The sequence below is a fragment of the Coregonus clupeaformis genome, chromosome 1 (assembly GCF_020615455.1).
Source record: "Coregonus clupeaformis isolate EN_2021a chromosome 1, ASM2061545v1, whole genome shotgun sequence".
Classification (NCBI taxonomy): domain Eukaryota; kingdom Metazoa; phylum Chordata; class Actinopteri; order Salmoniformes; family Salmonidae; genus Coregonus; species Coregonus clupeaformis.
In genome coordinates, this window is record NC_059192.1 from 73,278,896 (window position 1) to 73,293,494 (window position 14,599).

General features: G+C 41.9%; 2 protein-coding genes across 2 annotated transcripts; both read left to right on the forward strand.

Moving 5' to 3' along the window:
- The first annotated feature begins 1,698 nt into the window (after positions 1-1,698).
- Positions 1,699-3,551, forward strand: LOC121568961. The gene is made up of 6 exons (XM_041879511.1): positions 1,699-1,778; positions 2,395-2,492; positions 2,658-2,774; positions 2,901-3,014; positions 3,106-3,205; positions 3,312-3,551. The coding sequence occupies exons 1-6, from the start codon at positions 1,752-1,754 to the stop codon at positions 3,549-3,551; spliced, it is 696 nt and encodes a 231-aa protein (XP_041735445.1). The 5' UTR covers positions 1,699-1,751.
- Positions 3,552-8,553: 5,002 nt separating this feature from the next.
- On the forward strand, positions 8,554-12,405 carry LOC121584383 (NACHT, LRR and PYD domains-containing protein 3-like). Its single transcript, XM_041900227.1, has 6 exons — positions 8,554-10,442; positions 10,554-10,727; positions 10,828-11,001; positions 11,093-11,266; positions 11,354-11,400; positions 11,635-12,405. The coding sequence occupies exons 1-6, from the start codon at positions 8,614-8,616 to the stop codon at positions 12,192-12,194; spliced, it is 2,958 nt and encodes a 985-aa protein (XP_041756161.1). The 5' UTR covers positions 8,554-8,613; the 3' UTR covers positions 12,195-12,405.
- The last annotated feature ends 2,194 nt before the right edge of the window (positions 12,406-14,599 follow it).

The window sequence follows — 14,599 nt, forward strand, 5'->3', positions numbered from 1 at the left end:
TTCATCCCATCTAAGTCAATACTTTGTAGAGCCACCTTTTGCAGCAATTACAGCTGCAAGTCTGTTGGGGTATGTCTCTATAAGCTTGGCACATATAGCCACTGGGATATTTGCCCATCCTTCAAGGCAAAACTGCTCCAGCTCCTTCAAGTTGGATGGGTTCCGCTGGTGTACAGCAATCTTTAAGTCATACCACAGATTCTCAATTGGATTGAGGTCTGGGCTTTGACTAGGCCATTCCAAAACATTTAAATGTTTCCGCTTAAACCACTCGAGTGTTGCTTTAGCAGTATGCTTAGGGTCATTGTCCTGCTGGAAGGTGAACCTCCGTCCCAGTCTCAAATCTCAAGAATTTCCCTGTATTTAGCGCCATCCATCATTCCTTCAATTCTGACCAGTTTCCCAGTCCCTGCCCATGAAAAACATCCCCACAGCTTGATGCTGCCACCACAATGCTTCGCTGTGGGGATGGTGTTCTCGGGGTGATGAGAGGTGTTGGGTTTGCACCAGACATAGTGTTTTCCTTGATGGTTAAAAAGCTCAATTTTAGTCTCATCTGACCAGAGTACCTTCTTCCATATGTTTGGGGAGTCTCCCACATGCCTTTTGGCGAACACCAAACATGTTTGCTTATTATTTTCTTTAAGCAATGGCTTTTTTTCTGGCCACTCTTCCATAAAGCCCAGCTCTGTGGAGTGTACGGCTTAAAGTGGTCCTATGGACAGATGCTCCAATCTCCGCTGTGGAGCTTTGCAGCTCCTTCAGGGTTATCTTTGGTCTATTTGTTGCCTCTCTGATTAATGCCCTCCTTGCCTGGTCTGTGAGTTTTGGTGGGTGGCCCTCTCTTGGCAGGTTTGTTGTGGTGCCATATTCTTTCCATTTTTTAATAATGGATTTAATGATGCTCCGTTGGATGTTCAAAGTTTCGGATATAAAAAAAATATATATATATACTTCTACACAACTTTGTCCCTGACCTGTTTGGAGAGCTCCTTGGTCTTGATGGTGCCGCTTGCTTGGTGGTGCCCCTTGCTTAGTGGTGTTGCAGACTGAGGCCTTTCAGAACAGGTGTATATATACTGAGATCATGTGACAGATCATGTGACACTTAGATTGCACACAGGTGGACTTTATTTAACAAATTATGTGAGTTCTGAAGGTAATTGGTAGCACCAGATCTTATTTAGGGGCTTCATAGCAAAGGGGGTGAATACATATGCACGCACCACTTTTCCGTTATTTAATTTTTATAATTTTTTGAAACAAGTTATTTTTTACATTTCACTTCACCAATTTGGACTATTTTGTGTATGTCCATTACATGAAATCCAAATAAAAATCCATTTAAATTACAGGTTGTAATGCAACAAAATAGGAAAAACGCCAAGAGGGATGAATACTTTTGCAAGGCACTGTATTTTGATTTGTTTAACACTTTTTTGGTTATTACATGATTATTTCATAGTTTCAATGTAGAAAATAGTAAAAATAAAGAAAAAACCTTGACTGAGTAGGTGTATCTAAACTTTTGACTGGTACTGTATATGTGTCATCTTTGTGATAAATGTAAACTCTGAGAGGATTCTGTGTCTCCATTGGTCCATTATTACAACTGCGCAGTCATGTGATTTGTCAAGGTGGTAGCTATTATTATCTATGTCATCTGAACAAAGCGGTTCATACAGAGAGGAGCATCGTCATACTGGCATCACAAGATCGTGATACAATTCTCACTTCGCGACAGGGACATAATGGAGAGCAAAGCAGAGTGGGAGACTGTAAGTTGTTGTTTGTATGCGTGTTTTTGTCTACATATTAGTGACTGATTCACTTGTTAGGCACCTCATACAAGGGTTAAATGTCAGGCTAGTCTTAATGTAAATGCCAAGTAAGACAAAAATCCAGAGGTTTAGCACTTGTCATTGTTTGTAGGCCTATGCCATCAAACAATCACACAGAGCAATCATCCTCTGTCTTAAAAATGCTATTAAGAATTTAATTTACACTTAGATTTCTACCTGTACATAAATATGGTAATTTGTCTTTTGAGAGGGGGGAGGGGGTTCAAGGTATATTCAAGGAAACTAGACTTACAGTAATACAAAGGTATTTCCTCATGATGTCATCCGTTTTTGTTTTTAATGCTTACTAATGATGGCACTGAATGGAATGTTGACAAACTTGTTGGTGAACCTATCACAAGATATGGTTTCTCACTGAGAAATCAACTGCCTGAAGAAAAGAGATGATAGGCAAATATGGTACAAATAAACAAATGGTGAACTTCAGATAATCACTTTTTGCTTAAGGAGCGAAATATGACTGCAGGTTACCTTTCTGGCAAACCCTTTATTCACTTTTAAGTCTTCATGTTTGTACTCGTGCTTACTGTAGGCTGATAATAGCAGGAGTCTCTCTGGCGGGGGAGAGGAGAGAAACCCTGCCTCCAAAATGAGTATCTCTGGGGAGAACAACTCTGATGAACCCATGGGGTGAGAGGAGTGTTTTTGATTGTGATGAATCATAAATGCTGGATTAAATTGAGTTTCTAGCATGTTTTCTATGTATTGATAATATCCCCAAGTACCCTATCCTTCACTATTTATCATAATGGAAAATACATTTGTGATCAATAGTGTTTCCATATTGTATCAAAGCAAAATCCAATCAGAGAGACCAGACTCACCTGTACCCAGCTGTGTGTCCTTGAAGAGTGACCAGTCCAAGAGAGAACCTATAGAATTCAGAGAAGGACCTTTTCAATCTGACCAAAGGTAAGTGCTTCAGGACAAGGTTAATTGTCTCTCTCAAAATGTTGACATACTAACACAGACCCAATTATTAATTTAAAAAGTAGGTCCACTGTCCTGATTTAAGATGTCTGATCTGGTGTTTAACAGGGTCCAGCAGGAGAGACCAGACTCCCCTTTACCCAGTGGTATATCCATGAAGAGTGAACAGTCAAAGAGAGAGCCTATAGAATTCCGGAGTGGAGACTTTCCTCCAAAACAAGGGTAAGAAGTCTTGTCGTCATTTTAAGAAATCTGAGTGCAATTTCCAGAGAAAGAAATGCTTAGCAATGGTATTTGCCTTGTTCCTACACAGAGTTCCCAGAGACCAACATGAGAAGTCAGAATCAGAGTCAGAGATTCCGAATGGTCAGTCTGCCCCAAGTCATGAAATGGACCTGTCCTCCATATTTGAGGTGGGCCGTCTTAATTTGCCAGTACTGACCGACTCGAAACCTTGATTTTTACCTCCAAGACTGTTGTGACTTAGTTCTCTATGTCATTTTGAATTGTTTGTTGCAGTTGCTTGAAGGCAATGTCATCACTTTTGTGAAGAATGAATTGAAGAGGTTACAGAGGATTCTTTGTAAAGATTACACAGATAAACATACTAAAGATGAGAAGCAGGAGAGCAGCGCCAGAGAAGGGGCTCTGAAGATCACGCTGCACGTTCTGAGGAACATGAACCAGAAGGAGCTTGCTGACTCGCTGGAGAAACGTAAGAATTCAAGCCTTTGTTGGTCGGAGGCTAGATCCTCTTGACCTACAGCAAAAAATCTGATGCATTATGATACATGTACAGTTGAAGTCTGAAGTTTACATACACCTTAGCCAAATACATTTAAACTCAGTTTTTTACAATTCCTGACATTTAATCCTAGTAAATATTCCCTGTTTTAGGTCAGTTAGGATCACCACTTTATTTTAAGAATGTGAAATGTCAGAAAAATTATAGAGAGAATGATTTATTTCAGCTTTTCTTTCTTTTATCACATTCCCAGTGGGTCAGAAGTTAACATACACTCAATTAGTATTTGGTAGCATTGCCTTTAAATTGTTTAACTTGGGTCAAACGTTTCGGGTAGCCTTCCACAAGCTTCCCACAATAAGTTGGGTGAATTTTGTCCCATTCCTCCTGACAGAGCTGGTGTAACTGAGTCAGGTTTGTAGGCCTCCTTGCTCGCACACGCTTTTTCAGTTCTGCCCACACATTTTCTATAGGATTGAGGTCAGGGCTTTATGATGGCCACTCCAATACCTTGACTTTGTTGTCCTTAAGCCATTTTGGCACAACTTTGGAAGTATGCTTGGGGTCATTGTCCATTTGGAAGACCATTTGCGACCAAGCTTTAACTTCCTGACTGATGTCTTGAGATGTTGCTTCAATATATCCACATAATTTTCTCTCCTCATGATGCCATCTATTTTGTGAAGTGCACCAGTCCCTCCTGCAGCAAAGCACCCCCACAGCATGATGCTGCCACCCCTGTGCTGCACGGTTGGGATGGTGTTCTTCGGCTTGCAAGCTTCCCCTTTTTCCTCCAAACATAACGATGGTCATTATGGCCAAACAGTTCTATTTTTGTTTCATCAGACCAGAGGACATTTCTCCAAAAAGTACGATTTTTGTCCCCATGTGCAGTTGCAAACCGTAGTCTGGCTTTTTTATGGCAGTTTTGGAGCAGTGGCTTCTTCCTTGCTGAGCGGCCTTTCAGGTTATGTCGATATAGGACTTGTTTTACTGTGGATATATATACTTTTGTACCTGTTTCCTCCAGCATCTTCACAAGGTCCTTTGCTGTTGTTCTGGGATTGATTTGCACTTTTCGCACCAAAGTACGTTCATCTCTAGGAGACAGAACGCGTCTCCTTCCTGAGCGGTATGACGGCTGCGTGGTCCCATGGTGTTTATACTTGTGTACTATTGTTTGTACAGATGAACGTGGTACCTTCAGGCGTTTGGAAATTGCTCCCAAGGATGAAACAGACTTGTGGAGGTCTACAATTTGTTTTCTGAGGTCTTGGCTGATTTCTTTTGATTTTCCCATGATGTCAAGCAAAGAGGCAGTGAGTTTGAAGGTAGTCCTTGAAATACACCCACAGGTACACCTCCAATTGACTCAAATGATGTCAATTAGCCTATCAGAAGCTTCTAAAGCCATGACATCATTTTCTGGAATTTTCCAAGCTGTTTAAAGGCACAGTCAACTTAGTGTATATAAACTTCTGACCCACTGGAATTGTGATACAGTGAATTATAAGTGAAATAATCTGTCTGTAAACAATTGTTGGAAAAATTACTTGTGTCATGCACAAAGTAGATGTCCTAACCGACTTGCCAAAACTATAGTTTGTTAACAAGACATTTGTGGGGTGGTTGAAAAACGAGTTCTAATGACTTCAACCTAAGTGTATGTAAACTTCCGACTTCAACTGTATCTAGTAGGTGGTTCCCAAAGTGGGGTCCACGGCCAGATCTCAAAATATAAACGTACAAAAACTTTAGAGGGTGCAAAACAATACAATGTAAGTTATGAATCCACATTAATATACCCTTAGATCAGGGAGGGGTAACTTTGATGGGGGTGGGGGCCACGAAAAATCTAAACTCATTGTGGGGGCCACAGTGGTTCACAGGTCTGTGTACCCACATCCGTACCCACACAGGTAGCCTAGAGGTTAAGAGCTTTGGGCCAGTATCTGAAAGGTCGCTGGTTCGAATCTCCGAGCCGGCAAGGATAAATAATCTGCCGTTCTTCCCTTGAGCAAGGCAGTTAACCCCAAACAACAACTGCTCCCCTGGCGCCGATGAGGTGAACGTCGATTAAGGCAGCCCCCCGCACCTCTCTGATTCAGAGGGGTTGTATTTATTATGGATTTCCATTAGCTGCTGCCAAGGCAGCTACCACATATCTACAACACAAAATCCATGTGTACATGTGTATAGTGCGTATGTTATCATGTGTCTGTGCCTATGTGTGTGTTGTTTCACAGTCCCGCTGTTCCATAACTTTTTTTAAAATCTTTTTTTTAAATCTGATTTTACTGCTTGCATTAGTTACTTGATGTGGAATAGAGTTCCATGTAGTCATGGCTCAATGTAGTACTGTGCACCTCCCATAGTCTGTTCTGGACAGTGAAGAGACTGGTGGCATGTCTTGTGGGGTATGCCTGCGTGTCTGAGCTGTGTGCTAGTAGTTTAAACAGGCGGCTCGGTGCATTCAACATGTCAAAACCTCTCACAAATACAAGTAGTGATGAAGTCAATCTCTCCTCTACTTTGAGCCAGGAGCGATTGACATGCATATTATTAATGTTAGCTCTCCCTGTACATTTAAGGGCCAGCCGTGCTGGCCTGTTCTGGGCCAATTGGAATTTTCCTAAATCCCTCTTTGTGGAACCTGACCACACGACTGGACAGTAGTCAAGGTGCGACAAAACTAAGGCCTTTAGGACCTGCCTTGTTGATAGTGTTGTTAAGAAGGCTTTATTTTGGACAGACCTTTCCCCATCTTAGCTACTGTTGCATCAATATGTTTTGACCATGACAGTTTACAATCCAGGGTTAAGCCAAGAAGTTCAGTCTCCTCAACTTGCTCAATTTCCACATTATTCATTACAAGATTTATTTGAGGTTTAATAGTTTAGTGAATGATTTGTCCCAAATACAATGCTTTTAGTTTTTGAAATATTTAGGACCAACTATACTGAACAAAAATATTAACTTAACATGTAACAATTTCAATGATTTTACTGAGTTACAGTTCATATGAGGAAATCAGTCAAATCAATTAATTAGGCCCTAATCTATGGATTTCACATGACTGGAAATATAGACATGTGTCTGTTGGTCACAGATACCTTTAAAAAATCGTCCTTACAATGGGCTTCAGAATGTCGTCACAGTATTTCTGTGCATTCAAATTGCCATTGATAAAATGCAATTGTGTTCGTTGTCTGTAGCTTATGCCTGCCCATACCATAACCACACCGACACCACAGGGCACTCTGTTCACAACGTTGACATCAGCAAACCGCTCGCCCACACGACGCCATACACATGGTCTGTGGTTGTGAGGCTGGTTGGTTATACTGCCAAATTCTTTAAAACGAAATTGGAGGCAGCTTATGGTAGAGAAATTAACATTAAATTCTCTGGCAACAACTCTGGTGGACATTCCTGCAGTCAAAATGCCAATTGCACGCTCTCTCTAAACTTGAGACATCTGTGGCATTGTGTTGTGTGACAAAACTGCACATTTTAGAGTGGCCTTTTATTGTCCCCAGCACAAGGTGCACCTGTGTGAGGATCATGCTGTTTAATCAGCTTCTTGATATGCCACACCTGTCAGGTGAATAGATTATCTTGGCAAATGAGAAATGCTCACTAAGAGGGATGTAAACAAATTTGTTCACAACATTTGAGAGAAATACGCTTTTTGTGCGTATGGAAAATGTCTGGGATCTTTTATTTCAGCTCATGAAACATGGGAATAACACTTTACATGCTGCGTTTATATTTTTCAGTGTATATCTTGCCACCCATTCTGAAACTGACTGCAGCTCTTTGTTAAGTGTTGCAGTGATTTCACTTGCTGTGGTAGCTGACGTGTATAGTGTTGAGTCATCAGCATACATAGACACACAGGCTTTACTCAGAGCCGGTGGCAGGTCATTAGTAAAGATTGAAAAAAAGTAAGGGGCCTAGACAGCTGCCCTGGGGAATGCCTGACTCTACCTGGATTATGTTGGAGAGTCTTCCATTAAAGAACACCCTCTGTAACTCTCAATCCACAGTATAGCAGGGGATGTAAAGCCATAACACAAGTGTTTCCAGCAGCAGATTATGATCGATAATGCCAAAAGCTGCACTGAAGTCTAACAAAATAGCTTCCACAATCTTTTTATTATCAATTTTTCTCAGCCATTCATCAGTCATTTGTGTAAGTGCTGTACATGTTGAATGCCCTTCCCTGTAAGCGTGCTGAAAATCTGTTGTTAATTTGTTTACTGTGAAATAGCATTGTATCTGGTCAAACACAATTTTTTCCCAAAGTTTACTAAGGGTTTGTTACAGGCTGATTGGTCAGCTGTTCGAGCCAGTAATGGGTGCTTTGCTATTCTTGAGTAGCAGAATGACTTTTGCTTCACTCCAGGCCTAAGGGCACACACTTTCTTGTATGCTTAAATTTAAGAGATGACAAATAGGCGTGGCAATATCATCCTCAGCAATTTTCCATCCAAGTTGTCAGACCCAGGTGGCTTGTCATTGTTGATAGACAATAAATGTTTCACCTCTTCCACACTCACTTTACGGAATTCAAAATTACAACACTTGTCTTTCATAATTTGGTCAGTTATGCATGGATGTGTAGGTTCAGAATTTGTTGTTCGCATGTCATGCCTAAGTTTGCTAACCTTGCCAAATGTGTAGAATAAAACGGCTAAATGTTCTCTTCCCCAAGGCAAAGTAATACAATTAAACTGCAACATTTTCTCTCTGATTCCAGAGTGGGGCCTTTAAAATGTTATTTCCCAGGGCCTGAGACTTGATAAGTCCGGCCATGCACTGCAGAAGTCATAGTAAAACTGCTTGAATGCTATTTTTATCGCACTCTAAAGTAGGAGTTGTGTTCTGATATTATGAAGGGGTCCCTGATGAATTTGCTATCACAAAATGGGTCCCTGACGCAAAACAGTTTTGGGAACCCCTGATCTAGTCCATGTGGTTCCACAGATGAGAAGAGTTACTAACAGTCGCTATACATCTCTGATTGGAGCAGCCTTAACCACCATATAAAATATCTGTTGACATGTAGCCTAAATGTTTTATGACTTGTTTGGTTATTTAGATGAGCTTGCTATGGTGTGGCGAGATCAACTCAAATCCACCTTGAAGAAGAAGTTTCAAAATGTATTTGAGGGAATAGGGGAGCAAGGAAATCCAACAAGACGTCTCAACCAGATCTACACAGACCTCTACATCACAGAGGGTGAAAGTGGAGAGGTCAACAGTGAACACGAAGTGAGACAGATCGAGGCAACATCCAGGAGACCAGCAACACAAGAGACACCAATCAAATACAACAACATCTTTAAATCGTTACCCGGACAAGACAGACCAATCAGAAGTGTGATGACCAAGGGAGTGGCTGGTATTGGAAAAACAGTCTCTGTGCAGAAGTTTATTCTGGACTGGGCTGAAGGAAAAGCAAATCAAGACATCCAGTTCATATTCCCGCTCCCTTTTCGGGAGCTGAATTTGATGAAAGGAAACAAGTGCAGTTTGATTGAGCTTCTTGGCCATTTTATCATGGGGATGAAAAACATTGATTCCTCTGGCTATGACAAGTGCAAAGCTTTGTTTGTCTTTGATGGTCTGGATGAGTGCAGACTTCCTCTAGACTTCCAGAACAATAAGAGCTGTTGTGATGTCACAGAGTCCACTACGGTGGACGTGCTGCTTACAAACCTCATCAAGGGGAATCTGCTTCCCTTTGCTCTTCTCTGGATAACCTCCCGACCTGCAGCAGCCAATCAGATCCATTCTCAGTACATTGACCTTCTGACAGAGGTACGAGGATTCAACGACCCTCAGAAGGAGGAGTACTTCCGGAAGAGAATCAGTGATGAGAACTTGGCCAACAGAGTCATCACACACATGAAGTCATCAAGGAGCCTCTTTATCATGTGCCACATACCAGTGTTCTGTTGGATCTCTGCCACAGTTCTAGAGAGAATTTTGGATGAAGCAGTGAGTGCCGACATCCCCAAAACTCTGACTCAAATGTGCACTCACTTCCTGATTTTTCTGACCAAACAGAGGAATCAGAAGTACGTTGAAGAGCAAAGTGGAGATCCTCTGTGGATGAGAGAGAGCATCCTGTCGCTGGGAAAACTGGCATTCCAACAGTTAGAGAAAGGCAATCTAATATTCTACGAGGAAGATCTGAACAAGTGTGGAATTGATATCAGAGAAGCATCAATCTACTCAGGAGTGTGCACACAGATCTTCAGAGAGGAGTCTGGACTGTACCAGGGGAAGGTGTACTGCTTTGTGCATTTGAGCATCCAGGAGTTGCTTGCTGCTTTGTATGTGTTTCTCACTTTCAAGAATGGCAACAAAAGTCCACTGGTCAAACAGAGATCCTTGTCCAGTAAGCTCAGAAAATCATTATTTGGACACAAAACTTTGACCGACTTACACAAGAGTGCAGTTGATCAGGCCTTAGAGAGTGAGAACGGAGATATGGACCTATTCCTCCGCTTCCTTCTTGGCCTCTCGCTGGAGTCTAATCAGACTATCCTACGCGGTCTACTGACAGAATCGGTAACCAGCTCAACCAGCCTGGAGGGAACAGTCAAGTACATCAAAGAGAAGACCAGAAAGAATCTCTCTCCAGAGAGGTGCATCAATCTGTTCCATTGTCTGAGTGAGCTGAATGACCATTCTCTAGTGGAAGAAATCCAAAGCTACCTGAGATCAGGAAGTCTCTCAGGAGCCAAACTCTCACCTGCACAGTGGTCGGCTCTGGTGTTTGTGTTGCTGACTTCAGAAAAGGAGCCGGATGTGTTTGACCTGAGGAAATACTCCACATCAGAGGAGGGTCTTCTGAGGCTGCTGCCAGTAGTCAAAGCATCCAGAACAGCTCTGTAAGTACCAGATCAAAATCACAGAATATGAAATTATACTGTTTTTTTTAATGACTTGCTCAGATTGAGTAACCCAATGTGTTTGATGTTCAACATATTTTTGTATTTTAGGCTAAGTCGGTGTAACCTCACAGAGAGATGCTGTGAAAAGTTGGCCTCAGCTCTCAGCTCAAACTCCTCACACCTGAGAGAGCTGGACCTGAGTCACAATAACCTGCTGGATTCAGGAGTGAAGCTGCTTTGTGTCGGATTAGGGAATCCACACTGTAAACTACAGATACTACGGTCGATATTCATTCAGTTCTGGGATATATAATTATATTTACAGTATCATGGTCATTTTAAAAGTTTAAAAAACCATTCCATCCATTATTTTGTGTTTTAGACTGAATCGATGCTACATCACAGAGAGATGCTGTGAAGAGTTGGCCTCAGCTCTCAGCTCAAATTCCTCACACCTGAGAGAGCTGGACCTGAGTCACAATGACCTGCAGGATTCAGGTGTTAAGCTGCTCTCTGCTGGACTGGAAAATCCACACTGTCAACTGGAGATACTGAGGTCAGTACCCATGGGGTGTAAGAGAGACTCTAACAGAGCTGGTCTTGCTTTTAGGGAATATTCGTTTTACAGATTGTTTTACCTCTTGCAGGTTGACATGTTGCAATATTACAGAAGAAGGCTGTACTTTTCTGGCTTCAGCTCTCAATTCAAACCCTACGCAACTAAGAGAGCTGGAGCTGAGCTACAATAACCCAGGAGACTCAGGAGTGAATCTGTTCTCAGCTTTACTGGATGACCCGCGCTGTAAACTGGAGAAACTAAAGTAAAAATTAATATGTGGTTGGATGAATGAATTACATTTTTCCTACCGGTTGTATGTGCCAATAAATCATTGTCTGTTTTTCAATAGAATGGACATTGCTGAAGAGAGCATGCTCAACTTCGGGCTTAGGAAATGTAAGTCATGACTGATGTTGACAATATGGCTGTAAAGTAAGCAAAACAAGAGTACAAACTGAGAACCAATTTGGTTGAATATGCATAAATCTAACATATTTTACCAAATTATTTTTTATCGCTTGTGGAAAAACTATACATTTTAGAGTCGACATTCAGTGCAGGGTTGAGTGGAAAACTGATAGACGTTCTGTGAATGGTATTTTTCTAAACCAATTTCATATTTTCAATCAGATCACTGTGAGCTCACACTGGAGCCGAACACAGCACACAGACTGCTCTTGCTGTCTGAGGGGAACAGAAAGGTGACAATGGTGAGGGAGGAGCAGCCATATCTTGACCATCCTGAAAGATTTGACCATTCGAAACAAGTGCTGTGTAGAGAGGGTTTGTCTGGGAGATGCTACTGGGAGGCAGACTGGAATGGGGAAAGGGTCAGTATAGGAGTGGCATACAAAGGAATCAATAGAAAAGGAAAGTTTGATGACAAATGGCATGGATGCAATGCCAAGTCCTGGGGACTGAACTGCTCTCATTACAACTACAATGCCTGCCATGGCGACGAGATGACTGACATACATGTCCCCTCCTCTCTCTCTCAAAGAATAGGAGTGTATCTTGACTGGCTGGCTGGCACTCTGTCCTTCTACAGAGTTGTCTCTGCTGGATTGACCCACCTGTACACCTTCCATACCACATTCTCTGAGCCTCTATACCCAGGATTTACTCTTTGGGATGGCTCCTCTGTGTCCCTGTGCCAGGTGAAACAACCTTCAGTGTCTTGGAACACCTGAGTCTTCAGGTTTCACATGCTTTATTGTTGTTAATCCGTCCTTGTGTGGAGCATGGCTTCTCGCATAGCTAGACACTTTTCTGTATATAAATATATAATATATGTATATAAAGTGCTATTGAAGTAGTTATTATTCCCTGTAGCCTAAATCGAAATAATGTGCAATGTTTATGATTAATGCCATTCTGTAGATGATTAACTACTGTTTTATATTGCCTTTGCTGTAGTTTTCCATATCTTGAATTAATAATAAAATTGGTTTGTTGGAACAACAACCATCATTGAGTTGGACTCTCAATCCCTATGGTGTAAAACTCCATCATCAAACATTTGATCTTTGAGTGAAGATTAGAAACTGTTAGCTGTTGTATTTAAAAATACTTTGGCTGGCACAGGTTGTTGATAAGGCTTGTACACGTTGGTTGACATTACATAATGCTATAGTATAAACTGGGGGCTGCCATGGCATCTCTCCTGTCCCGCTGACTCACCTCTGACCCCACAAAAAGCTGCCCTTAGACCAGTGTCAACTTTATTCAGGTCAAAGGTCTTTAATTGTGCAAGTCTAAAAATGGAACTGGCCACAGAAAGACAGAATGGTAGATGAAAGAGAGGTGCTGTTTATTGAGCAATACAACATATCCACGAAAAATAACAAATAAAGTCCTTTTGAGATCATTGATCAAATGTATTCACCCGAAAAACCTGAACATTGTATGGTCAGAAAGTTGTGGCATGCTTCAAAGATGGTTGCACTGATTGTGCAAGTCTTCATGAAATGCCAGATGACTCTTTTCAACATCACAAAAGCATCTGTCAGAAAAACATAAGCTTTGTCTAATTTGACCTCCGTTATACTACACTGAACAAAAATATAAACGCAACATGTAAAGTGTTAGTCCCATGTTTCATGAGCTGAAATAAAAGATCCCAGAAATTTTCCATACACACAAAAAGCTTATTTCTCTTATTTTGTTTACATTCCTGTTAGTGAGCATTTCTCCTTTGCCAAGATAATCCATCCACCTGACAGGTGTGGCATATCAAGAAGCTGATTAAACAGCATGATCATTATACAGGTGCACCTTGCGCTGGGGACAATAAAAGGCCACAAAAATGTGCAGTTTTGTCACACAATGCCACAGATGTCTCAAGTTTTGAGGGAGCATGCAATTGGCATGCTGACTGCAGGAATGTCTGCCAGAGCTGTTGCCAGAGAATTTGATAATTTCTCTACCATAAGCCACCTCCAATTTCGTTTTAGAGAATTTGGCAGTACGTCCAACCGGCCTCACAACCGCAGACCACATGTAACCACGCCAGCCCAGGACCTCCACATCCGGCTTCTTCACCTGCGGGATCATCTGAGACCAGCCACCCGGACAACTGATGAAACTGGGTTTGCACAACCAAAACAATTTGCGCACAAACTGTCAGAAACCATCTCAGGGAAGCTCATCTACGTGCTCGTCATCCTCACCAGGGTCTTGACCTGACTGCAGTTCGGTCTTCTAACCAACTTCAGTGGGCAAATGCTCACCTTCGATGGCCACTGCCACGTTGGAGAAGTATGCTCTTCACGGATGGATCCCGCTTTCAACTGTACCGGGCAGATGGCATCGGTTTGCTGATGTCAACGTTGTGAATAGAGTGCCCCATGGTGGCGGTGGGGTTATGGTATGGGCAGGCATAAGCTATGGACAATTAACACAATTTTTATGCACAGAGATACCATGACGAGATCCTGAGGACCATTGTCGTGCCATTCATCCGCCGCCATTACCTCAAATTTCAGCATGATAATGTACGGCCCCATGTCGCAAGGATCTGTACAGAATTCCTGCAATATCCAGCAACTTCGCACAGCCATTGAAGGAGTGGGCCATTCCACAGCCTGATCAACTATGCGAAGGAGATGTCACGCTGCATGAGGAAAATGGTGGTCACAGCAGATACTGACTGGTTCTGATCCACGCCCCTACCTTTTTTTTTTTTTTTTAAAGGTATCTGTGACCAACATATGCATATCTGTATTCCCAGACATGTGAAATCCATAGGTTAGGGCCTAATTTATTTCAATTGACTGATTTCCTTATGAACTGTAACTCAGTAAAATCTTTGAAATTGTTGCATTAATATTTTTGTTCAGTGCAATATCAGTTATTCCTTCAGATGGGAGTTTGTCCTGAATGTCTGGGGATGCACTTTTACGGAGGCCTAGGGCTCTTTTCAATCCACATTGCGGAAGTTCAGTTTTACAACGTGATTTAAATTTATACGTAATGGTCACGCTTTAGTGGATACTGCATTCACGGTAAACGCTGCATGTCGGCTCAATCTGAAATTACCTTAATTTCTATCCCATATTGAATAGCACCCCTAAAATGGCAGCCAGGGGCAACACAG